The following is a 25,972-nucleotide window of genomic DNA, read 5'->3' on the forward strand; positions in this document are numbered from 1 at the left end:
GATCGGCAAATCCTAGGCTCAGTGGTTTATTTATTTATTTATTTTTTAATAAATATTTATTGGAGTTTTTAATAAAAGAAATACAGAAGTATTAAACAGCGTTACTTTGTTTTTACAAGATTTCATAACATCTTTGGGCTTCCTCACATCTCCCGCTCCCACTTACATCATTAATGAATTTTTATCAAGCAAATTATCATCTTATTTTCAACTTTATAACCACATATTTAAATACAATATAATAGTTCTCCTACAAATTTTGTTTCTCTTAATCTCTCTTATCATCAAATTCTGATCCAATGTAATGATGGCCAATTATTTATAACCAAGCATCCTTCTTAATATTCCACTAAATCACAATATTTCTGTAGGTAAATCTTGAATTTCTTCTAATCTTCTTCAATCCTTTCTTCTCCCAGGTCTCGAATTCTGCCAGTCATCTCCGCCAATTGCATATAGTCCATCAGTTGCATCTGCCATTCTTCCAGTGTGGGTAGATCTTGAGTTTTCCAGTTCTTAGCGAGTAGTATCCTTGCTGCTGTTGTTGCGTACATGAAAAATGTTCTATCCTTCTTTGACACCTTCTGGTCGACAATACCCAGAAGAAAGGCCTCTGGTTTCTTAATGAAGGTATACTTAAATACCTTTTTCAACTCATTATATATCATTTCCCAGAAGACCTTCACCTTAGGGCAGGTCCACCAGAGGTGAAAGAATGTTCCTTCATTTTCTTTACATTTCCAACATTTGTTATCAGACAAATGGTATATTTTGGCAACTTTAACTGGGGTCATGTACCAGCTGTATATCATTTTCATTACATTTTCCTTCAAAGCATTACATGCAGTAAAGTTCAACCCAGTGGTCCACAACCTTTCCCAGTCTTCAAACATAATGTTATGCCCAATATCCTGTGCCCATTTTATCATAGCCGACTTAACCATTTCGTCTTGTGTATTCCATTTCAACAGCAAGTTATACATTCTTGAAAGTACCTTAGTCTTAGGTTCTAACAATTCTGTTTCCAACTTCGATTTCTCCACCTGGAACCCTAACTTTTTATCTCTTTTAAAAATTTCTTTAATCTGAGCGTAGTGTAACCAGTCTCGCACTTTATCCTTCATTTTCTCCATACTCTGCAATTTCCAATTATCTCCGTCTTTTTCTAGCAGTTCCCAATATTTTGGCCAATAGGCTTCCATATTGGGTCTTTTTCGGGCCTTAGCTTCCAAAGGTGAGAGCCACCTTGGCTAGGCTCAGTGGTTTAGACCACAGCACCACCCACGTCCCGGTCATCAACTTAGATGGCTTTAAAAGGGGATTGGGCAAATTCTTGGAGGGTAGGTAAAGGTCAAGGGCCCCTGGACGGTTAAGTCCAGTCAAAGGCGACTATGGGGTTGTAGCGCTCATCTGGCTTTCAGACCGAGGGAGCCGGCGTTTGTCCACAGACAGCTTTCCAGATCATGTGGCCAGCAGGACTAAACCGTTTCTGGTGCATCGGGACACCGTGATGGAAGCCAGAGCGCATGGAAATGCCATTTACCTTCCTGCTAGGAGCTGGGACAGAGCAACGGGAGCTCACTCCGTTGCGGGGATTCGAACCTGTGATCAGGTTTCCCCAGGCATCCAGCCGGCCACTGTGAGAAGAACAGGATGCTGGACAAGATGGGTCATTGGTCTGATCCAGCAGGGCCTTTCTTATGTTCTGACAAAGACCCATATTTTATTTATTTAGGTAAACTGCGTCACCATCACCCCAATTTCCCCAGGTTCTCCCCCCCCACATTTCTACTCAACATCACGCTCCACATTCTAGATAAGTCTCCTTTGCATGATGCTTTCTCCAAGCCAGAGACCACACATGAAAAGCCACCCCTGCTCTGGAGGGTAGGACTCGAACCAATGGCTTCAAGTTACAAGAAAGGAGATTCCGACGAAACATCAGAAAGAACCTTCTGACAGTAAGTCCTGTTTGATAGAGGAACGGTCTTCCCTCAGGAGGTTGTGGACTCTCCTTTCTTTGAAGGTTTTTAAGCAGAGGTTGGTCTGTCATGGGTGCTTTAGCTGAGATTCCAGCATTGCAGGGGGTCAGACTAGATGACTCATGGGGTCCCTTCCAACTCTACTTTGGACTTTTTTTGGGGCGGGCTTATTAATATAAATTTTTATTTCCCCAAATTTCATGAACTTACATCTAGATTAGTTCAAAAATTCAAGGACCCTGAAAGGATTTCCTGTTCCTCTATGGTTTGGAGAAAATCCAATGACAAGCGAAACCAAATAGTTTCAGTTTTCCCCACATCCTCCTTTGAGTCCCATGAAGGCAACATTGCGGCTACGGAGGAGGAAGCTGACCCCCAGAGCCGTCTTTTCCACAGGGCTTAGTGGTGCGTGGCGCCAGGGCACCGGCCACTCAGGGGCACCCCAGCGAGTGGGGGAGCTGTGTGGCTTTTCCGGCGGCCTCCCCTTTCCCTGCATGCCTGACAGCTGCGCCCCACCAACTACAGTGGTACCTCAGGTTAAGTACTTAATTCGTTCTGGAGGTCCCTTCTTAACCTGAAACTGTTCTTAACCTGAAGCACCACTTTAGCTAATGGGGCCTCCTGCTGCTGCCGCACCGCCGGAGCACGATATCTGTTCTCATCCTGAAGCAAACCCGAGGTATTATTTCATCCGAAGTCTCTTATTGCATTCACTAGGACAGATTGTGAAGCTGTGGCTCCAGTACTTTGGCCACCTCATGAGAAGAGAAGACTCCCTGGAAAAGACCCTGATGTTGGGAAAGATGGAGGGCACAAGGAGAAGGGGACGACAGAGGACGAGATGGTTGGACAGTGTCCTCGAAGCTACCAGCATGAGTTTGACCAAACTGCGGGAGGCAGTGGAAGACAGGAGTGCCTGGCGGGCTCTGGTCCAGGGGGTCACGAAGAGTCAGGCATGACTAAACGACTAAACAACAACAAGGGTCCACTTGTGAATCTCCAAAGAAGGCAAACATCAAGACCCCCTAAACCTCCAGTGCTTCTCCTTCCAAACTAAACAGCTCCATGGAGCAAGCACTGCTCCCCAATCAAAAAGTGAGGTGAATGAAATGCTGGCAAGTACAGACCATTATAATTCAGCACTTTAAAAACCGTAATTCACCAAACGGATTTCATTTTCCCTTGGCATCCTGGCATCGGCAAGCCAATTATTTATTATTTTATTATTTATCAAGTTTGTATACCGCCCTTCACCTGTAGATCTCAGGGCGGTTTGCAACATGAAAGCACAAAAAAAATCACAAAATACGTAACAGAAGCAGGGCCAGATTTAGGTTTGATGAGGCCCTAAGCTATTGAAGGTAATGGGGCCCTTTATATGTCCAGCTGTCCTTTTTCATGCAACCAGTCCATGCTCCCTATATATAGGCTCCCTATATATAGAAATGAGCAAACCAGTGATATTTGAGGGAGCAGGCTAGCAGGTGGGACCCATCACTTACATCATAGGAGCCTACACAACACAAAACACTGTGGCTGTATGTAGGATTTATTTTATTTGTTTTTATCTTATATTTTGGAAATGTACACCCAGGTTTTTTCCCCTTTAATTTTTTTGGGGGGCCCACCCTAAGCTATAGCTTGTTTAGCTTATACTTAAATCCGGCACTGAACAGAAGCAAGAACAAAACAATAACCTAAACCTTCTACAAACGCCCATAAAAAGTTGAAGAGGGAAGTTTTCGCTTAGAGCCTCTCTGGGTAGAGCATTCCACAAATACAATTAACGAGAGCAATGCGATTTAAAAAAAAAAAAATCATTTGTTTCGGTTTAATCCACAGGTGACAGCACAGAAACATTACTTCAAGGCTGGCATACTATGCCAAGCACTCCTTATCTCCAGACAACTATCTCCCAAATTTCATTTTAAAAAGGAAGTTCACATACCTGGGCTGGCTCTGCAGGGCGACGAGGCGAGGAATCCAAACAGCAGCAAGACCCAGGCTGGAGATTGCAGGGCTCGCTTCTGGCCCCTTCTCACGTGCATGCTGGAAGCAGGGGCACGCGCGGAAAGCGAAAGTAGCTCGCTTTCCCTCCTCCCGCAGGGGAGATTCCTATTCCGCAAGGAAGAACCCACCGAGCGACGGCGGAACTCCAGGACACGGTCTCGCCTTCCCCGCGCCGGGATCGCATTTCTGCATGCAAAGCGGGCGCTCCCGGGCGACTTTCCCACGCCGGTTCCGTCCGCGCATCCTTGCACCCGCCTCATTTCCCCGATGGGTGCCTTGCCACCCAGGGGTGGAGAAAGCAGTCCGAGCGGCAGCAGCACCAGCTGCAGTTTTCCTGGGCTCCTGTGCTCGCTCGCCCGCCCTCTGCAGCCACTAGGGGAGGCCGTCTCGGGACGCGGCGGAGGCGAAGGCGAAGGAGCCACCCCTCTTCCCTGCGCTCCGCTCCCCGTCCTCGCCTAGCCTGGAAGGGGCGGCGCCTCGTCCCGCCCCAGACAATGCCCGCCCCGGCTCGGCCCTCCCCTCGCCTCCCCCACGTGGTCGAGCGCTGGCGATAGACCTTGAGCCTCGCTTCCTGTGTGGCTCTGTGTGCGCGCGCGGGCCGCGGAGAGCCCGACCCGAGTGGCGACTGCGGCTCCCCCACCCACGCATCCGCACGCTCTCCGCCTTGGATCGATCCCGGGGGTGGCGGAAGATTCTCTAAGCCCACCCCTCCGAGCGCCTGATCGGGTGAGCAGGGGAAAGGGGGGGGGGGGTTGGTTCCTGGTGGCAAACTTGATCCGAACCGCAAAGTCCACTTTTACGCACCACCATCACCGTCGGCTGGGGGTCCTGGGTGGGGCCCGAGAGGCCTGTACGGGCGGTTATATCTGCTGCCCTGGGAGGAGAAGGTGGTGGTGGTGCCTAGTGGTCTCCCCTCCCCTCCAGATGAGGTGCCTGTCTCTGGGGACGGCACTTCTCTCCCCCCCCCCAACCAACCACATTTCACGGGGGAAATGTGAGCCAGCACGAGCACTGTCTTTTGGGGTGATGAATAGTGTCCTGGCTTGCCTGCCCCCATCAAGAAAACAATAGAAATACTTAACTAACTGACCAATCACGTCGGTTCTGCTGCCCCAGACAAAAGGCCTGCCCCCCCAACAAAAATCCTGGCTATGCCCATGTGTCCTGGGGTTCTTGAGGCCATGGGGTGTCTGCTAAATTGCAGCTGCCGCAGCAGTGAGAATGAGTGATGAGCAATGTCTGTGGAACTTCTATGTACTTGTTATACCCTCCTGTTGTCCCTGGAGAGACTCTGCACTTGGATCGCGAGTGAGGATCCTGTGACCTTCCAGATCCTGCTCGCATCGTCTCTGACCACTGGCTGGCTGTGCTGCCTGGGGCTGAGAGAACATGGGAGTCCAGCGATATCTGGGCACCACCACTGACGGGGTCACGTGCAGGTCTGTGGAGGATCTTCTGACTTCTCTGGAGGACCTCATGAAAGAAGCTATAGGACAGGCACCCCCAAACTCGGCCCTCCAGCTGTTTTGAGACTACAATTCCCATCATCCCTGACCACCGGTCCTGTTAGTGAGGGATGATGGGAGTTGTAGTCTCAAAACAGCTGGAGGGCCAAGTTTGGGGGTGCCTGCTATAGGATGATCTGCTCCAGACAGCAAGCCTGCAGTCCCCAACTGTGGGTTGGTTCAAATCAGATGTGTGAGAGCTGTTCACCGGGGGTTTCAGGCAGTGGCTGTTCTGAGCCCTACCTGGATTGAATCTGCGATCTTTTGTATGTGAAGCTAAGGTGGGCTGGGATTTGGCCCTTCTCAGTTCAGTGTGAGGGGCTGCGCAAAAATCCCCAGCAACAATGACATGTCTGTCTATTGATAGCTTTTATATTGTACGCTATGGGATGCGGATGGCACTGTGGGTTAAACCACAGAGCCTAGGACTTGCCGATCAGAAGGTCGGCAGTTCGAATCCCCGCAATGGGGTGAGCTCCCGTTGCTCGGTCCCTGCTCCTGCCAACCTAGCAGTTCAAAAGCATGTCAAAGTGCAAGTAGATAAATAGGTGCTGCTCCGGTGGGAAGGTAAACGGTGTTTCCGTGCGCTGCTCTGGTTTGCCAGAAGCGGCTTAGTCATGCTGGCCACATGACTCGGAAGCTATGCGCCGGCTCCCTCGGCCAATAAAGCGAGATGAGCGCCGCAACCCCAGAGTCAGCCATGACTGGACCTAAGGGTCAGGGGTCCCTTTACCTTTACTTTATATTGTACGCTGCTTAGAGATTCTTTTAAAACACTAAGCTGATTGTAACAACAACAATTGCAACCAGCTTAATATTATTGCTCCAATCAGCTTTATTATTATTATTATTATTATTATTATTATTATTATTATTATTATTATTATATTCGTAGCCCGCCCATCTGAGTTGAAACTGCCCAATTTCCCCACACACACTCCTGTTGCAAAGGGGGCTGTTAACAGTGCAGATTAAGAGAAATGTCAGGGAAATTGATAGGCCAGAATACCAGCCCTGTGGAAGTAATTTGGAAAGAGTGTCTTCCAGGAACAAACCAACAAACAAAAATGTATAAAATTTGGTAGATATGAAAACTCAGATACAAGAATGACCATATCTCTCTTTTTTGTTTTGTTTTGTTTTACTTTTCCTAGCCATGAAAACCCATGAAAACACTTTTGTGAGTATTGAAAAAAGCGTGTGGCTTTCTTCTTGGACCAAAGCAATGACAGAACGTCCTCCTGTGGCACCTTAAAGGAAAGCAAAGTCATTGTGGTAGCGGTTTTTGTGGGCCAGACGCCACTTCGGTGCATGCTTGACCCTTGGGGTCCCTTACAGCTCTACAGATCTATGAAGCAAGTCAACCTTTGTGTCAGCAAATGCATCTACTGCAGCCTGTAAACTTGACCCGTCCATCAAAATTTCATCCCACCAATGAAGAGACCTGTTATCTCAAAATGGACCGCCTACCTTCCACCTCACCTCAGGTGGCTTTCCACTCGAGTTTGGAGGTTTCGACGTTTCATATCGTGAGGTTTTCCTCAGAATTCCTGTGGTAATTTTTGACTGTTTTGCAACCAGAGCAGTGCCGGATTTATGTATAAGCTAAACAAGCTATAGCTTAGGGGCCCCCAAAAAATCACTATTAATATACATCTTCTTAATTGTATTTCAGTTCAGCAATTACTTTGATCAAATACATATTTTGTTATGTGCAAATGGCTTTAGATACCTATTAGGTCCATAAATTACCACATTGCATATATTCAACACAAAAAACCAGGGACAGTTTATTGTTGACAAAGGACAGCTGGACATAAAAAGGGCCCCATTCCCTTCAGTAGCTTAGGGCCTCATCAATCCTAAATCCGGTATTATCCCCCACTTCCCAATTTTTTAGGAAAAGCTGGAGACGGTTTCTAGGAGATAAAAATAAGGACTCTTCCTTCTGGGGCAGAAGGTTTTTCATGGAAGCACCGCCACAGCCAAGAACATCGGGTATAAGGAAGGAGTACCCGTGCCCAGACTGCGGGAGGAATTTTAAACGGAACTCTCACCTTGTCCGACATAAAAGGCTCCACACAGGCGAGAAGCCTTACAAATGCCCGGAGTGTGGGAAGAGCTTCCGGCAGAGCACGGATGTTAATACGCACCGGAGAATACACACAGGAGAAACGCCCTTTCACTGCAACCAGTGTGGGAAAAGCTTTCGCTACCGGACGGGTCTCGTGAAGCACGTGAGGGGCCACGAGGAAGAGAAAGTGAAGGCCTGCCGGAGTTGCCTGGAATGCGGGAAAATCATCAGCGGCACTTTAGTCTCCGTTGCCAGCCAGACGTCCCCTGCGGTGGGCAGATCCCATAAATGCCCCGACTGTGATAAAAACACCCAAGAGAGCTCCCATCTTGTCGTGCACGTACCGGGCCGCGCTACGGAAGAAAACTATATGTGTCCCGACTGCGGAGAAGGGTTTTGCCACAGCTTTCAGCTTATTGGACACAGGAACCTTCACGCCAGTGAGGAAATTCTGTATTGTTTGTTTCTGGGTCGCACCGCTTTGCTCCAAGGGAGCGCTAAATGCGCCGCTGTGGGATATGCTTAGCGCATTGCCGCCTCTGATCCTTATGGGCATAGGGTGCATAAACTGGGAGTCTCAGTACAGTGGTGCCTCGGTTTAAGAACAGTCCTGTTTGTGAACGATTTGGTTTACGAACTCCGCAAAACCAGAAGTAGTGTCCCGGTTTGTGAACTTTACCTCGGTCTAAGAACGGAAGCCAAACGGTGGAAGGGCACTGTGGCGGGAGGCCTCATTAGGGAAAGTGCGCCTCGGTTTAAGAACGGTTTCAGTTTAAGAACAGACTTCCGGAACAGATTAAGTTCGTAAATCGAGGTGCCTTTCTCACCACCAACACCTTGCCTCTTCCACCCCCACTGCTTATGGGGACGAGATGTGCAAGCTCTATGGCTTTTCATTGCATCTCCATTGTTTCTTTTTGCCTTGTGCTTTCCTTATGTTACAGTCTGAATTTTGTGGGATGCCAGTGTCAATCCGTTCAACTTCCAGAATGTTCGGAAACCAAGGCGCGGCTTCTGATTGGCTGCAGGAAGCTGCTGCAGCCAATCGGAAGCTGCGTCAGACATTCAGGTTCCAAAGAACGTTCGCAAACCGGAGCACTCACTTCCAGGTTTGCAGCATTCGGGAGCCAAAACGTTCGACTCGCAAGGCGTTCGGGATCCGAGGTACGACTGTACAGTAAAATACAGAATGTAAAAAATAAATGAAGCAAAAAAGAAAAGAAAAGCCGATTGAAAATCAAATCTAACAATGGCTGTGACGGGAAGAAAAATCACTAAGTGGTCTACGAAGACCACCAGCCATTTTTGAGCGGGGTGTGTGGGGAAAAGTTTGGGAACTGCTGGATTAAAAGATGTAAATGTTGTTGACCATAATAGTTTTATTACATAATATATAACGAAATAATGAAGATCTGTATCTCGGCAGTAGAGCATGCAGAAGTCCTCAGGCCCAATCCCTGGCCTCTCCAGGTCAGACTGGGGAGCAGCTGCAGGGAATACTAAACTATATGGGCCAATGGTCTGACTCAATACAAGGCAGCTTCCTAAATTCCTGCTATAATAATAAATTAATAATAATAATTTTTTATTTATACCCCGCCCTTCCCAGTTCAGAAAACCAGGCTCAGGGCGGATAACAACAAATTTAAAACACTTAATTGACGCAACAAAAAACAGCATAAAATACAGTATGAAACGTGAATAATAAATTCAGAATTCAAAAATCAATTTAGGGGGAAAATCCATCCAATAAACATTAGATGATCACCAGGGCTAGCTGGCTAAATTAGTCCTATTTGGGCCAGCGAGGAGACCAGGGGAGAATTAGCTGTGGGGTCTCAGAGTGGGTAATCTTCATAAAAGCGGAGGGGGAGGGAAGGAAGGGGAATAAAATACCAGGCTAAATTCAAATTGAAAGCCCGGTGGAATAGCTCTGTCCTACAGGCCCTGCAGAAGGAAGTTAAATCCTGCAGGTCCCTGGTCTCATGGGACAGAGCATTCCACCAGGTCGGAGCCATCACTGAGAAGGCCCTGGCTCTGGTGGAGGATAATCTGACTTCTTTAGGGCCCGGGACCTCTAAACTAGGATTTTTCATGGACCTTAAGGTCCTCTGTGGGGCATACCAGGAGAGGTGGTCCCGTAAATCCGAGGGCCCAAAGCCACAAATGCAATATAACACAATAGTAGTAATTTTGTATTATTTTTAAACACCCTTTTGAGTCACTGGCCATTTAACAACATGTATTTTCTTGACAAAAAGGTTTCTGTACTCCTGAACCAGATATTGAATGGGGAGCCATACTTAAATGAATCAGGACTTGGTGCAAAATAAATATTTGGTGGTGGTGGTTGTTTAGGATTGCATTTGGTTTTAGTTTTTCAAAAAGGCCACTCGGGTGCACTGAGTAAGTTTACCTTTTCTAGCTGCTGCAGCAGCTGTGTCATGTCCACTGATGTGAGCACAACATAGCAGGGTGAACTTACTTTGCCGCTTACTTTTGTGGCTTACAGCGGGGGAGCAATGGTTGTGTGGTGCTAGGAGTCATCTGTCTGGGCGCAGCATAAAGGAAAATCTAGCCTAGCAGAAATCTGGCCACTCCATAAAAATTGCTCATTTAATCTTGTTATCTTTCCCCGCTTTGTGCCAGGATTTCAGATTCCTAATCCCGGTACTCTCTGTGGCCTGGAGCCGGGCGTGGCGCCTTTGCCCTCGGACCATCAGGATGAGGAACAGAGGGAGAGTCCAGGAAGCATCTGTAGAGGTGAGGGACCCTGCTAGCTGAAGATCTGATGAGGAATGGGGGGCTTCTGAAGGAGATTCTCTGCTTTACATAGCTCCCTGTCTTTCCCCCATGACTCTTAGGCCCTGTTTGCACTACACATTTAGAGCAATTTTGTTGGCATCTGACTGGTAAAACTTTATTCGCATTAGCCATAGCAACAATAAAACATTACAGTACAGTGGTACCTTGGGTTACGTAAGCTTCAGGTTACAGACGCTTCAGGTTACAGACTCCGCTAACCCAGAAATAGTACCTCGGGTTAAGAACTTTGCTTCAGAACAGAAATCGGGTTCCAGTGGCGCAGCAGCAGCAGGAGGTCCCATTAGTTAAAGTGGTGCCTCAGGTTAAGGACAGTTTCAGGTTAAGAACGGACCTCCGGAACGAATTAAGTACTTAACCTGAGGTACCACTGTATTGGTATATTTTTTAATATATATAATTTTTATTAAATTTTCTGTTTTACAATTTAGAATACTTATTTAAACATTCTTAAAATATCAGTGACTTGCCTCCTTCTCTTTCCATGGTTCATTTTGCATATCATAAATCCCTGCATCTTTTACATAAACTAAACCATTCAGTACGTATTTCATTATTGCATCCATCGAAATGAATTTATCTTAATGCTGCCAACATTTTCAAGTGTACACAACTTCCCCACATACATTCGATAAACATTTTCCAATCTTCTCTAAACGTATGTTGTTCTTGTTCTCTTATTCTGTATGTTAAGTCTGCAAGCTGCAAATATTCTGTCAGCTTAAGTTGCCATTTTTCTATAGGTCCCATATATTGGTATATCACGATGTTTAGCTGGCAATATATCACGATATTGAAAGACAGACATCGCTCAGCTCTAGCACACAATACGATTTGCGATAAGATAATGAAACCAAAATCACGATATGGACTTCAATCCGTTCTTGAACAATATATCTCCCAGCCCTAGTGCTGAGAGTTGTTGGGAGACTCCCTATTCCCCTCGCAGGTACTACAATTCCCAGAGTTCCCTGGGAAGAGGGACGGATGGACTGTTAAGCCATTCTAGGAGTTGCAGCTCTGCAAGGAAAATGCAGAGCAGCAGGCATGTTTTTAAATGTAATTGCTTTTTAGCACGCTCTAAACTGCTTTTAGGGACCCGGGTGGCGCTGTGGGTTAAACCACAGAGCCTAGGACTCGCCGATCAGAAGGTCGGCAGTTCGAATCCCCACGATGGGGTGAGCTTCCGTTGCTCAGTCCCTGCTCCTGCCAACCTAGCAGTTTGAAAGCACGTCAAAGTGCAAGTAGATAAATAGGTACCGCTCTGGCGGGAAGGTAAACGGCATTTCCGTGCACTGCTCTGGTTCGCCAGAAGCAGCTTAGTCATGCTGGCCACATGACCCGGAAGCTGTATGCTGGCTCCCTCGGGAGCGAGATGAGCGCCACAACCCCAGAGTCGGTCATGACTGGACCTAACGGTCAGGGGTCCCTTTACCTTTAGCTAAACTGCTTTTAAGGTGTTCCCAATGGTAATTGCTTTTGGAATGCGCGAATCTGCTTTAGAATGTCCTTGCTTTTGTTTTTAAATTTGCGTATCTCTTTGCCATTCTGGGTTCCTTGGGGAGGAAGGGCCTGGGTATAAAGTCAAGGGCAGAATAATCGTGGCTGTCATTCACGCGCCCTCTTTTGTGACCCTGTGACTTCTGTTCCAGCCTGTGATGATGCTGTGCCCACGGAGCCTGAGGAAGAGGACCTCTCATCCCATGAGAGACTTTCTCGGACGTTACTGGGAAGGCTGCAGATACTGGATCCCCAAAGGAAAGAGGCCTCTAAGGCGAGGCCCGGCTTCTCCAGGGGGCAGTGGAAACGGCCGGCGGCGAGGGGAAGGGAATCGGCGGAGGACGGGAGTGCTGCCTCTCCTGTGTGTGAGCGGTTCCTCCGCTCAGAGAGGAGACACCTCTGCTTCATGTGTGGGAAGAGGTTCCGGTACGAGTCCCACCTGGTCACTCACGAGCGGATCCACACGGGAGAGAAGCCCTTCGAATGCAGCACCTGCCACAAGAGCTTCCGGGACCGCTCAGACCTGAGCAAGCACCAGAAAACTCACTCGGCGGACAAACCTTACAAGTGTCTCGACTGCGGCAAAAGCTTTCACCACCAGTTGACCTTTATTAGGCACCAGAGGCTTCATCCCAGGGAGAGCTCCTCTTGCGATCCGAGCCGGGTGTATTTTGCCATCCTCCCCTCGTACCACGTGGGCGCAGAGATGAGCATTGGGGATGGGACGGAGACCCCCGAGAGCCTTGGCTTTCCTTTTAAACAAAAAGTAAGTTCCTAGCCCTTAAGGTAGCGAAGGTGGGATTGAAAGCAATGGGGCAAAGGGGGAGGAACCAGAGATAGGGCCTGAGTAGGTTTCCTGCAAGGGTTCTTAAGAATTCCATATCACTTGCCTCCTTGGTCCAGTATTTTCTTTTGAATGCAAGCAGGGTGTACACACACACTGAGAGCCAGTGTGGTGTAGTGGTTAAGAGCGGTGGACTCATAATCTGGGGAACCGGGTTCGCTTCCCCGCTCCTCCACATGCAGCTGCTGGGTGACCTTGGGCTAGTCACACTTCTCTGAAGTCTCTCAGCCCCACTCACCTCACAGAGTGTTTGTTGTGGAGGAGGAAGGGAAAGGAGAATGTGAGCCGCTTGGAGACTCCTTCGGGTAGTGAGAAAGCGGGATATCAATTCCAAATCCAAATCCAAACACACACACACACTGAGAGAGAGAACCTTGTATATCAATGCTTCAGCTGTAGGAAAAGATTTCAGCCCATTTGCATCAGAGTGCTTCTTGGATATTTGAAGCTGTTGAGGATGGTGAGGTTTTAGAGTACCTTTCCAATGCCCCCTTTCCTTCTCCATCAGCTGAGGAGCCCCCAGGAGGCAAGGCTGTCAGGTCACGAGGCCAGATATGGGGTGGGGGAAACCCTAAGGGCCTAGCAAAGGTGGCTGAGGCAACCCAGTCAGATGAGAGGCATATAAATAATAAAATGATGATGATGAATTTCACTTGGGACAAATGTAAGGTTCTGTACCTAGACAGGAAGAACCAGCTGCCCAAATATAATATAAGGGACACCTGGCTTGCTATCAGTACATGTGAGACGGATTTAGGAGTCAACAGTGTGATGCAGCAGCAAGAACAGATAATGCTATTTTGGAACGCCCTCCCACCCGACGTCAAAGAGATAAACAACTACCTGACATTTAGAAGATATCTGAAGGCAACCCTGTTCAGGGAAGTTTTTTATGTGTGACATTTTAATGTATTTTTAATCTTTGTTGGAAGCCGCCCAGAGTGGCTGGGGAAACCCAGCCAGATGGGCGGGGTACAAATAATAAGTTATTATTATTATATAGGCTGATCTGTATAGTGTCCAGATCAAGGGAAGTCATAGTGCCACTCTATTCTGCCTTAGTCAGACCACACTAGAAATACTGTGTCCAATTCTGGGCACCACAATTTAAGAAGGATGTTGAAAAGCTGGAACGTGAGCAGAGGAGGGTGACCAAGATGATCAAACGTCTGGAATACTAAGCCTTATGAGGCGCTCTTAATGGAGCTGGGAATGTTTAGCCTGAGAAAGAAGAGACTGAGATGAGATATGACAGCCATCTTCAAATATCTTAAGGGCTGTCACATGGAGGAGGGAGCATCCTTGTTTTCTCCTGCTCTGGAGGGTAGGACCTGAACCAATGGCTTCAAGTTGCAAGGAAGGAGATTCTGACTAAACATTCGACTTCCAAAGCGTTCGAAAACCAGTGTGTGGCTTCCGATTGGCTGCACGAAGCCTCTGCAGCCAATCAGAAGCCGCGTCGGACGTTCGGCTTCCAAAAAACATTCACAAACCGAAACACTTCTGGGTTTGCGGCATTCGGGAGCCAAAGCATCCATGTACCAAGGTGTTTGGGATCCGAGGTACGACTTTATTTGAAATGCCAATGCTATCTCACACTTCTTTCAGTATCACTAAAAGGTATTTGTATTGAAGCTATGGCAATATGTATGTTAGTTTCGGTTTAATTGCTTGAGGAGGATCCCAGATTCCGGGTATGTACAGTTCTGGATGCCCAGTCCCTCTGGGACTGAGTCTCCCTGCATAAGCCTTGTGTTCATCACCTGAGACCCCTTCTGCGAGTGCCCCCTTTGAGGGATGGGCAGATTGTGGCATCACGAGAACAGAGAGATGCGTCTGCCACTGTTAACAGCTTTTAGGTGCTAGGTAAAGACGTTCCTGTTTATCCTCACATTTGGCTCTCAGTTGAGTGTCATGTGATTTGTTGATACCCCAGCCGCTGTCAATGATAATCTTTTAGTAGAGTGGAGCAGCGCCCACCCATTTTTATGTTGTTTCAGGATGAGCACTTTTAGTAATGTTATTTTATATTTCTGATGTTCTTTTAAATGTTGTCGTCTGTATCCTTTTATAACTGAAGTGAGGGACAAATAAATGCAATAGATAACTACTAATGGGTTCAGCTTGATAGATGAAACGATCTCATCTGTTCTTCTGCACATTCTTGGGGTTTTTTAACACTCCCCCCAGAGCCAATTTGGGGGTGCCTGAGGGGAAGCAGAGAAAGCCCAGTTGCGCTGGCAGAAACCCTTCTGTGGGCTTTCACTAGCCGGACTCATGAGTTGAATCCTGCTCTAAAAAAATAAAAATATTTGAAGCACATTCCTAACCTTTGTGGATTAGGGAAAGAGTGGGGGGTTTATTATTATAATATATTACGGGGTGATAATATTCTGTGGTTAAACCACAGAGCCTAAGGCTTGCCGATCAGAAGGTCGGTGGTTCGAATCCCTGTGACGGGGTGAGCTCCCATTGCTCTGTCCCTGCTCCTGCCAACCTAGCAGTTTGAAAGCATGTCAAAGTGCAAGTAGATAAATAGGTACCACTCCGGCGGGAAGGTAAACTGCGTTTCTGTGCTCTGCTCTGGTTCGCCAGAAGCAGCTGAGTCATGCTGGCCACATGACCTGGAAGCTGTACGCCGGCTCCCTCGGCCAATAAAGCGAGATGAGCGCCGCAGCCCCAGAGTCGTCCACGACTGAACCTAATGGTCAGGGGTCCCTTTACCTTTGATATTCTGGAATGATAGAGTTCAGTCATATGCCTTATGGGAAATGATACCTATGGTATTTTGAATTTGAACCTGAATGGTATCGTTTTATAAAAAGCAAATGGTTTTTTTACTCGGCTACCATGCTGTCCTTTCTCAGCCCCCAAAGGCTTGAGTCATTTGTGGTTGTTCTCGTTTTGGCCTTGCAGGTGACAATGTGGCAAGCGTAAGGAAGGCAGAGAACTTTCTTTGGAGTGAATGTCCAGTGCTTTCACATAAAAACTTGGGTGCTGTTGAAGAGATTTAAGAAATCACGTTCCAAGACCTGCAAAATGGGGTGGGGGCGAGAGACCACGTAAGCCACGGAACTTTTCCACAGAGCAAGACATCTTGCAGAAAGAGGAGTCCATCGCCTGCCGGAGATTTGATCGAAACCACGTTCCGGTTTAGAAGCCACGCAGCCAAGAAACCACAAATTGCTGGAAAGGTTTAAAGCGATACTCGTGCACCGTTGTGCGTCAAAGATTGTACGTTCTAGAGGAGTCCAGCCAAAGCACAAATTCTAGGAACATTTTTTTAATGCAAGTTTAAAGGCTAAGCTGCGAAGAATCCCTAGAATGGCAAAATCAGACCATTTCACTGCCTTTCTGGAAAGTATGTGGTGGAAGAGAACCTGTTCTGTGAGACCTTCTTGGCTGTTCCTTCTGTAGGGCTTCCCTCTTCCAATGTGCAAGCCTTGATTTATGTCAGAGAAGCCATGGCGGAGCAGGAACCCTTTTGATAAGAAAAGCTTCACATACAGTAGGAGAAAGCTTACGAATGCCCAGAGTGGGGAAATACTGTGTTGCCAAATCCTACTATTATAAAGTTACACTGTCAAGTTGCTTTGAGACTTTTTGGGCAAGAATGGTAATAAATAATATTAATAGTCCATGGCGCTGTGGTCTAAACCACTGAGCTTCTTGGGCTTGCCGATCAGAAGGTCGGCGGTTCGAATCCCCTCGATGGGGTGAGCTCTCATTACTCGGTCCCTGCTCCTGCCAACCTAGCAGTTCGAAAGCAAAAAAGTGCAAGCAGATAAATAGGTACCGCTCCGGCAGGAAGGTAAACGACGTTTCTGTGCGCTGTTCTGGTTTCAGTGCTCCGTTGCGCCAGAAGTGGCTTAGTTATGCTGGCCACATGACCCGGAAAAACTGTCTGTGGTCAAACGCCGGCTCCCTCGGCCTGTAAAGCAAGTTGAGCGCCGCAACCCCAGAGTCGTCTGCGACTGGACTTAACTGTCAGGGGTCCTTTACCTTTTTTTATAAGGGGAAACCACAAGTGTGATTGCACAGTATGCTAGAAGGAGTTTGCTTTTGAGGGCCCCGGCTTCACACAGGATCCCTCTGGATGAAGGACTTACGTTCCTACTTTTTTCCTAGACTACGTGGCCATATCATAGACACTCGTTCATTCAGAGGTTTATAAGCAGAGGCTGGTTGGTTGCCTATCATGGATGATGCAGCATAGGTGTTTGTGTGAGGGGGAACTTTTGGCCCTCTGGATGCTGCTGAACTACAACTCCCATCATCCCTGGCCGTTGGCTGTGCTTGTTGGGGCAGATGGGAGTTGTAGTTCATCAGCATCTGGAAGGCCAGAGGTTTCCCACGTCTGCTATAGCAGGTGGACTTCCTTTATTGGCATGGCAGGGTCAAATACAGAGTCTTTTGAGGTCCGTTCCAATGCTATGATTGCAGCATTTGGGACTTTTTAGTTTAGGGGAAATAGGAGTGAGAGACAAGAAGACGGATGTCTATAAAAGTATGCATGGGAAGGAGAAAGTGAGTTGATACAAGTTTTTCTCCCGTTCTCTCATAGCACTAGAACTAGTGCACATCCAGTGTAACTTGAATGTTGGAAGATTCAGTACTTATTCACACAGCAGCATCTAGTAAAACAATGGAATTTGCTTCTGCTGTGATGGCCGCCATCCTGGATGGCCTTAAAAGAGGATTGGACAAATTCAGGGACGACAAGGCAAACAATGGCTACTGACTCTGATGGCTGTTCTCTGCCTCTGCTTCTGAAGAGTGGTTGCTGGAAACTCAAGGAGGGGAGAGTGGCTGTTGTGTTCGGATCCTGCCTGCCAGTTTCCCACAGCCATCTGTTTGGCCACTGTGAGAACAGGATGCTGGCCTGGATGGGCCACTGGCCTGATCCAGTCAGTTCTTCTCACATTCTTATGATTCTCTGACATCATTTGTCAGGAATGAGCCAGCGCCAAGCGAAGGTTTGCAGCCAACTGCAGAAAGCAGCCAGGAACAGAGGCTTGGGTGTTAGTCAGGTGGGGAGAGCCGGCAGCTACAGACTTCGGCTCTTCCACACCTTGACGGGCAGGGTGATAAGGCAATAGCTGAGAGCAGGCTAGAACACAGCAAAGCTTGCAGGAAGGACAGATAGGAGCAAATAGATTCAGAGACAGCCTTTCAGAACAAGAAGAGGGTGGGGCTGATTCACTAAGTCCGAGGAGTCAGCAGATGGGAAGGCTGCTAGACAGGAAGTAAAACAAGAGACGGAAAGGTCGTAAGTTCAATATATTCTGTTGACGCCAGAAGGAGTCTTCAGAAGGGTCATCTTGAATAAGGATGCCGGAGGCTTTGTCGGAGCCGTCCGGAGCTATCTGTTTGTTTTTGCAATAAATCCTTTTTAATTACCGGTACCTACGCTTATTGTGTTATCAAGCTGGGAACCTGGACTCCTGATATCATCGCTTATAAAAATAGCCAACCAGACTCAGGTCCACCAGCGATGCAGTGGCCAAGCTCATGCAACCAGCATCGTTTTCAGCCCTGTGGCATGCAGCATAGATGTGTTCCTTGAGACTGAGAGGAAGACCAGGCTACTAAGTTGCATGTGAGCGGGCTACTTATTTGTCAAAACCTGTGGCTGCGAGTTGTACCCAGCGTTAACCTGTTCACTAGTGCAAGGACACGCTTAATGTTGTGCAAAAGAGAAATCCGGCACTACAGTTTTGCTAGCGGAAACTCTCTGCACAATTTGGTTTTGCTATCCATTGCACAACAAAATCACCACTTCTTGTGTATTCTGTAGGTGCAAAACATTTCGCCAGTGGAACTGCTATACTGCCAAGAGACTTTTGACTTAGCGCTGCATAAGAAGACACAACCTGTGTGTCCAGCACAGCCGCAACACATCAAAGGGCGGGGGGCAAGAGTGAAATGGAGAAAGCCCAGAGGAGCATCTCTGGGGATGCAGTCAGTGTGTGCAGGGACTAAAAGAATTCATGCTTCCTTACCCCTCAAATAAAAAGTACAGATTCTGGGGCTGCAAAGAACCTTCTGGATTTTGCAGCCAAGGTAGCATTTTGTGCCTCAAGGCTGGCCAGAGAAAAAAACGAGTGAAGGTCTCTTTGCTATGTTATACAACTCTGGGGGCAAGAAACAATGTGAATAAAAGTGTAGAGGGTCTCATAAATCCAAGTTCTGCATAGGATGCTGTTTTTGCAGAAGGTAAGAAGGCATGTGTCAGCTTGCTGGAAGATGGAGTTCTCTATCATTGAGCTTCCATCTGGTCATATCCTGTGTTGTTTTTTATTTTGTGACCAGACACTGAGGACAAACAAAAAAGGGAGAGTAAAGTGATGAAATGTGACCTTTTGTTTGTTTGTTTGTTTGTTTGTTTGTTTAGCTGCTTTTTTCTCTTGCTCTTCTTTTTTTATCCCGGAGACTTACTGGACTCTTAAAACTTAGCAATTAAAATCATTTGATGATTGCAAAGATTCCCTGGTTTATAGTATTTGTGGTGCTTTTCCATCAGCCCGCTACAGGATTCTAGTTTAATCAAATGAAAGCATAACTGACTCTTAACTGAACAGGGAACACGTTACGTCAAATATACCAATAGGGTTAGCATTAAGGTCCGGTACTGGCTTATATGTAGTACATGAAAAAATGGCATTTCTATGAATTTAAGGAGAATTGGGTCAGGAATAAAAAGCAAATATTCAAAAGAAGTAGTAGGCTTGCTCCTCCTCCAAACTCGCCAAGGTAACAACAACAGCATGCTACCCACTCTGACCCAACAGAACAACAGTCCAAGAATAAAATAGATTCTTAGGATTCAAATGGCTTCTCTCAAAGGAAGAGCCAGTGGTCTTTGGCAAGACAATAAACACCTCATCTTTCCCTGACATGGTGTTGACTAGGCCATAAAGCAACACTCTGATACCATAAGCCCTTTGGTTTAATATTACATTTCCTACTGAGAAAAAATTACGTGATGTTCCAGAATTCTGGCCTGAATGGGACAGAAGGACAATTTCTCTCCTGTTTATTTGGAATGCAGGAGGTGGAATCAGGCAGGGCAGAATCTTCCAAGGGTCTCTTTGGTGCTACTGTTAGAGCTGTCGCCCCATCCAGTTGCCCCATCGTCAGGAAAAATAGAGGACCTGTCTCCATGTTTCTTTCAAAGTTCTGTGGCAGGAAGAATGTGCTCAGGAAAGTTTGGCCTGTATCTTTTTAGCTCCCACAGCATTTAGCCTAGGCCCTGGCTCAGTCATGCTTCCTGAAAGCAAGCTTTGGTTCACACAACTGGGTTTCCTCCTTCTGTACAGCACCCTAGAATTATTGAAGGTTCCCGCCCACACACTTCAGCTTGCGCTATCTGCTTCTGTGCTATCTGCTTCTGTACCTTGGTAAAACCACTTCTCTCACGTTTATAGCAGAGTATTTCCCTGGAGGGACGTGGGTGGCGCTGTGGGTTAAACCACAGAGCCTAGGACTTGCTGATCAGAAGGCCAGCGGTTCGAATCCCCATGGCGGGGTGAGCTCCTGTTCCTCGGTCCCAGCTCCTGCCAACCTAGCAGTTTGAAAGCATGTCAAAGTGCAGGTAGATAAATAGGTACCGCTCCGGCGGGAAGGTAAATGGTGTTTCCGTGTGCTGCTCTGGTTCGCCAGAAGCGGCTTAGTCATGCTGGCCACATGACCTGGAAGCTGTACGCTGGCTCCCTCGGCCAATAAAGCGAGATGAGCACCACAACCCTAGAGTTGGCCACGACTGGACCTAATGGACTGGACCTAATTACCTGTACCTATTTCCCTGGAGGCAGGTGACAAGAACAGCAGCTATAGTCAAATTCCTCAGTCAAGAGTGTCTTTATTGCTTGACTGGTTGCACAAACATTTCTATTGCAAATATATACAAACTAGCTACATTCTTTCTACACCTCTCCAGCGTGGTATAAACTCAGCATACAGTATGTGTGTGTGTGTGTGTGTGTGTGTGTGTGTGTGTGTGCGTGCGCGTGCACTTTCTTCTTGATGAAGTTGCAGCCTGCAACTTTATTTGCACCTCCAGCTGACACCAATTAAGCCACGACTGCCACTCCCACACACTAAAGAAAATTCTGGAACTCCATTTAAAGCTCAAAGGAACGATGTTTTCCTAACAAGAACCTGGAAAATAACTGCAAAAAGAAAAGGGAAGCCAAAGCCAGCTTGAAAACAGCTTGGTGTTACACCTGCTGGATGTTTTCTACATTTGTGGAGCCACCACCAGAAAACCCCTGGCCTGGGCGCCTGGCAGAGTGTGGTAGAGAACCTACTCAAAGAGTTTGGCAGAGGTAAGTGGAAACAATGGCAGCTGGGCCTTTAGGGTAAATGAGGTATCAGAGTTTTTAGGGGCTAACCAGGCTGGGATAGTTGGGATAGCAGGCTTGTTGAATGTAGTTGAATGTAGATTTTTCAATTTCGTTGTTCTGTTTGGGACAATGACAATAAAGATTATCGTATCGTAACCTCAGTGTGCCCTCAGCCACCCTCCTGCTTTCTTGCTTGCTACCAGTTTACAACTTACTATATCACCCCAGGAGGTGGTAGCAGTGCCTTGACCGTTTCCTCCTCCTCAGTTCCAGAGACTTTCCCATCCCACGAATCCAGTTTGTGGACCAGAAAAGCGAAGGCACCCTTTCATGTGCATCAAGACTCACATCTTTTTTATTATTAATATTATTATTGTTGTTGTTATTTTATTATTATTATTATTATTATTATTATTATTATTATTATTATTTTATTTTATTTCATTTTCCTGGAGCTCTGCCCACCCCAAATCCTGGGAACGGGCAAGGGTGTAGCCAGCATAGGAGCCAACTCCTGGGCGTGGCAGCTTCGATCCCGCCCCACCAATAAATATTTGAGAATGGCATTGTCATTGAAACGGTGTGCGTGCACCACACCATGTGGTTGATTATGTGGAGCGCGGCTTACCTGCAACCCCCCCCCCCATATTTTATTCAAGTTGGTACCCCCTGGTAGCCAGGCTTTATGTTAGCGGGGGGGGGGGGAAGAACCTCAGTTAGTTATTTTGCATCGATTTACTTTATTTAGGGGGACACCTGCTCTTCCTTGCCTCCCCTTGGCAACACCCATGGGGACGGGGGGCGGAGGGGTGGGGGCTGGTGAAGAGAAACCCCAGTGCCGAAAGTTGCCGCGGCCACCAGAGGCCTCTCGCTTTCAGCTCGCCCAGCCGAGAGGAAGCTGCTCTTCTCTTCCTCCTCTGCTCAGGAACATCCTGGCTCCGAGTGGGCCACGCCGGCGCCGTCTGCAGCGCCGCTTTCTCCTCCGAGGGAGCCTGCAGGCGGGAGGCAGAGAGGCAACCGCCGGGGCGCGCTGCGCTTCCTCCGCCCTCCCTCCTCTCGGAGCCCGACCGGAGTGGGAACTGACGCGCCCCAGCCTTTGTCGAGCGGGATAGGCGGGAGGAGGGGGGGGGTGCGAGGAGGCTCTTGCGGGAACAATCCCGGGTGAGTGAGACAGATGCCGGGAGGAGGCGCGGTGGGGCAGCGCGATCCGGGATGAAAGTGGCGGGTGGCGCTGGGGTTGCGCGCACGCTTGCGCTTGCAAGGAACGCGGCGAAGGATGGAATTTGGCACGCGTTGCGCGCGGAGGAGAGGGGCGCAGAAGAGCAAGGGAGATGGTTTTCTTTTGTGATTATTTCCACGCCAGACTTAGAGGGGTGGGGTGTGAACTCTCTAATGAGAAGTAATAGCTCCGTCTGCGAAGGGGAGGTTGCACGACACGATTGGACGCCGATTGGTCATCCAGGTCACATCTCAAGCTTTGGCATTGCAGCAAGGGATGCGATCCAGGAGGAGAAAGGTTCTCCATGGCTACTACTAGCCAAGAGGGCTATGTTGCACATCCAGTGTTGGAGGCAGTATGCTCTGCCATCGAACACCAGTTTTAGGGAATCATACGTGGGGGGAGCAAGGGTGCAGTCGGGTCCTACTTAAGGGCTTTGCACTGGCGTCTGGTTAGTAGATGGGTAGTTTGCAGTAGATCAGGGTGGGTTTCTGACACCCACTGCAACACTGTTCAGCAACAGTAGCAGCAAAATAACTCTCCCCACCAAAATTAGGCTGCTGAAATGAAGAAAGCAAAGCAGGAGAGAACTTCTGTATGAAGAGTGTGTGGGCAAAATTCAGCTTTGGTACAGTTGTTGTTTAGTCGTTTAGTTGTGTCCAACTCTTCATGACCCCATGGAGCAGAGCACGCCAGGCACTTCTGTCTTCCACTGCCTCCCGCAGTTTGGTCAAACTCATGCTGGTAGCTTCGAGAACACTGTCCAACCATCTCGTCCTCTGTCGTCCCCTTCTCCTTGTGCCCTCCATCTTTCCCAGCATCAGGGTCTTTTCCAGGGAGTCTTCTCTTCTCATGAGGTAGCCAAAGTATTGGAGCCTCAGCTTCAGGATCTGTCCTTCCAGTGACAGATAGGTAGCTGTGTTGGTCTGCCATAGTCAAAACAAAAAAAATTCCTTCCAGTAGCACCTTAAAGACCAACTAAGTTAGTTCTTGGTATGAGCTTTCGTGTGCATGCACACTTCTTCAGATACTCCTTCCAGTGAGCACTCAGGGCTGATTTCCTTAAGAATGGAGAGGTTTGATCTTCTCTCAAGAGTCCCATGGACTGCAAGAAGACTCTGCCAAGAGTCTCCTCCAGCACCACTTGGGTACAGTACTGAGATTTAATTCCAGAATGTGCTCAGAGATACCCCTGTTCTTTAATTCTAAGGATGTGTTAGAATTATATATTCTAGTAGCTCTGGTTGATAGATGCTGTTCTAGTTTAAAACAAGTCTGGATTCTCTTTTCTTTCAGCCACTGAATAGAAAATGGAGGAGGCTTTTCGGAAGGAAAGTCCTGAACAGGTGAAACTGCATAAGGCAGCAGCAGAAATATCCCCGTGGAATTGTTCCCAAGTAGATGATGATTCTGAAAATCAACAGGGGTCAGAAACACAAATGAACAAATGCTCTGAATCGGAAAGGCCGAAGTGTGTCCCTTCCCAAGGAGACCCCAAGGAAGCAAGAAAGCTGCCTATTCAACAAAGAAATCGGATGTCAAAGAAACAGCACCCTTGCCCTGACTGCGGGAAAGTCTTCAACAGGACCTCGGCCCTCAACGCGCATCAGAGAGTCCACACGGGGGAGAAGCCCTACAAATGTGCAGAGTGTGGGAAGAGCTTCAGTAAGAGTTCGCACCTCATTGCTCATCAGAGAATCCACACAGGCGAAAGGCCGTACACCTGTATGACTTGTGGGAAAAGCTTCAACCACTCCTCACATGTCATTACCCACCAGAGAACCCACACAGGGGAGAAACTCTATAAATGCCTTGAGTGTGGGAAAAACTTCCGGTACAGCTCCGATCTCATCAGGCACCAGATTGAGCACGCGGGAGAAAAACCTTACCAGTGCTCCGACTGTGGGAAGTGCTTCAACCGGAGCTCAAACCTCCTTATTCATCAGAGAATACACACGGGCGAGAAACCCTACAAGTGCCTTGAGTGCGGGAGGAGCTTCAGCTACAGCTCCGTCCTCATCAAGCACCAAAAAGTACACACCTCCGAGAAGCCTTATAAATGTCCTGACTGTGGGGAAGGTTTTCACGTCAACGCAAGTCTCCTCACACATCAGAGAGTTCACACAGGAGAGAAACACTACTCATGCTCACAGTGTGGGAAAAGTTTCCGATGGATCTCGCACCTTACCAGGCATCAGAAGATCCACATGGCAGCGAAACCTGTTTAAACGTTCGAAATACTGGGAAATCATCCGTGTGTGCTCAGATCTTAAGTTGGAGTATACTTTTGTTTAGTGTATTCTTCCATATGTCTCTCCATTACCATTCCTTTGATTTATTGTCTAATTTTACAAAGTAAGACACTTGAGGGAAGGAATCTTTCCATATTATTATTTTGTATTTGTTTGTTTGTGTGTGTACACACACACACACACACACATGAAAATATCACTGTATCAGTAATAAAACACTTAAATCCAACAGCTGACTTTTGATGGCTCAGGATAAGCCGGGGCGAACCGTATTTGTATTTATTTATTTGAAAAAAAATTGTTTGCATTTTATATTTGTTACCTTCCTGAGCCGAAGAGATTGACTCAAATAAATACCGTAGGTGCTACCTCCTCCTCCTCCTCCTCTGTGTTGTCATCCTGGTGCCCTTCTGCTTAACAAATAAGAACTGCAAAGTAAGGGAAGTAGGATGCAACTCTGGAATGTCTTTTGTAAGTCTCCCATTGTAAGACCTCTTCCCAAAGCTTTGGAGAGTCGCTCAGGCCTGCTTCCTGAAATCCTTCAGTGGCAAATGCCAGAGACCTACACTGGTTCCCAGTACATTTCCGAGCATAATTCAAAGTGTTGGCGCTGACCTTTAAAGCCCTAAACAGCCTCGGCCCAGTATACCTGAAGTGTCTCCACCCCCATCATTCAGCCTGGACACTGAGGTCCAGCTCTGAGGGCCTTTTGGTGGTTCACTCCCTGCGAGAAGTGAAGCTACAGGGAACCAGGCAGAGGGCCTTCTCAGTAGTGGCGCCCACCCTGTAGAACGCCCTCCCATCAGATGTCAATAAGCAACTATGTAACCTTTAGAAGACATCTGAAGGCAGCCTTGTATAGGGAAGATTTTAGTGTTTGTTTTATTATGCTTTTATATATGTTGGAAGCCTCCCAGAGTGGCAACCCAGTCAGATGGGTGGGGTAAAATAATAACAATAACAACAATAACAAACTACTGTTGTTGTTGTTTCGTCGTGTCTGACTCTTCGTGACCCCATGGACCAGAGCATGCCAGGCACTCCTGTCTTCTACTGCCTCCCGCAGTTTGGTCAGACTCATGCTGGTAGCTTCGAGAACACTGTCCAACCATCTCGTCCTCTGTGGTCCCCTTCTCCTTGTGCCCTCCATCTTTCCCAACATCAGGGTCTTTTCCAGGGAGTCTTCTCTTCTCATGAGGTGGCCAAAGTATTGGAGCCTCAGCTTCAGGATCATTAAGGCAGAGAGTTGCTCCAGGTAGGACACTCTTATCTTTGCAACTCCCTTGTCAGATCCTGGCTTTTTAATCCTTTGTGTGCTGCTAAACACCTATGGCAGGGCTGGTGGCCTTTTTGCCCTCAAGGCCAATTACAGCAGTGGGTGAGTCCATGGAGAGCACAAGCTAGTGGGCACTGGTGGG

At 47.6% G+C, this 25,972-nt stretch overlaps 2 protein-coding genes and 2 long non-coding RNA genes across 7 annotated transcripts in view; 2 read left to right on the plus strand and 2 right to left on the minus strand.

The window, feature by feature from the left end:
• The window catches only part of LOC309364910 (antigen-presenting glycoprotein CD1d-like), a 28,470-nt gene extending 24,111 nt beyond the window's left edge, over positions 1-4,359 (minus strand). Inside the window, exon 1 of one of the 2 annotated variants that reach the window (XM_081902917.1) lies at positions 3,931-4,359. In XM_081902917.1, the coding sequence (XP_081759043.1) occupies positions 3,931-4,252 (322 nt within the window). In that variant the 5' untranslated portion in view covers positions 4,253-4,359. The remainder of the gene's footprint in view (positions 1-3,930) is intronic. The other variant, XM_081902916.1, reaches the window with a different exon arrangement.
• LOC309365403 overlaps positions 1-25,972 on the minus strand; it is a 71,450-nt gene that overhangs the window by 39,778 nt on the left and 5,700 nt on the right. The window lies entirely within an intron of this gene.
• The window catches only part of LOC309365493, a 78,506-nt gene that overhangs the window by 918 nt on the left and 51,616 nt on the right, over positions 1-25,972 (plus strand). The window lies entirely within an intron of this gene.
• Positions 7,137-24,867, plus strand: LOC309364827 (uncharacterized protein). Of its 3 annotated transcripts, none has more exons than XM_081902761.1 (4): positions 7,137-8,011; positions 10,221-10,334; positions 12,047-12,660; positions 23,599-24,867. In XM_081902761.1, the coding sequence occupies exons 1-4, from the start codon at positions 7,465-7,467 to the stop codon at positions 23,650-23,652; spliced, it is 1,329 nt and encodes a 442-aa protein (XP_081758887.1). In that variant the 5' UTR covers positions 7,137-7,464; the 3' UTR covers positions 23,653-24,867. The 3 variants fall into 3 exon arrangements, with proteins under 3 accessions (XP_081758887.1, XP_081758886.1, XP_081758888.1); XM_081902760.1 differs by lacking the exon at positions 23,599-24,867 and adding an exon at positions 21,257-21,464; XM_081902762.1 differs by lacking the exon at positions 23,599-24,867 and adding an exon at positions 15,655-19,096.

The sequence above is a fragment of the Podarcis melisellensis genome (assembly GCF_964234715.1).
Source record: "Podarcis melisellensis genome assembly, chromosome: 2".
Lineage (NCBI taxonomy): Eukaryota > Metazoa > Chordata > Lepidosauria > Squamata > Lacertidae > Podarcis > Podarcis melisellensis.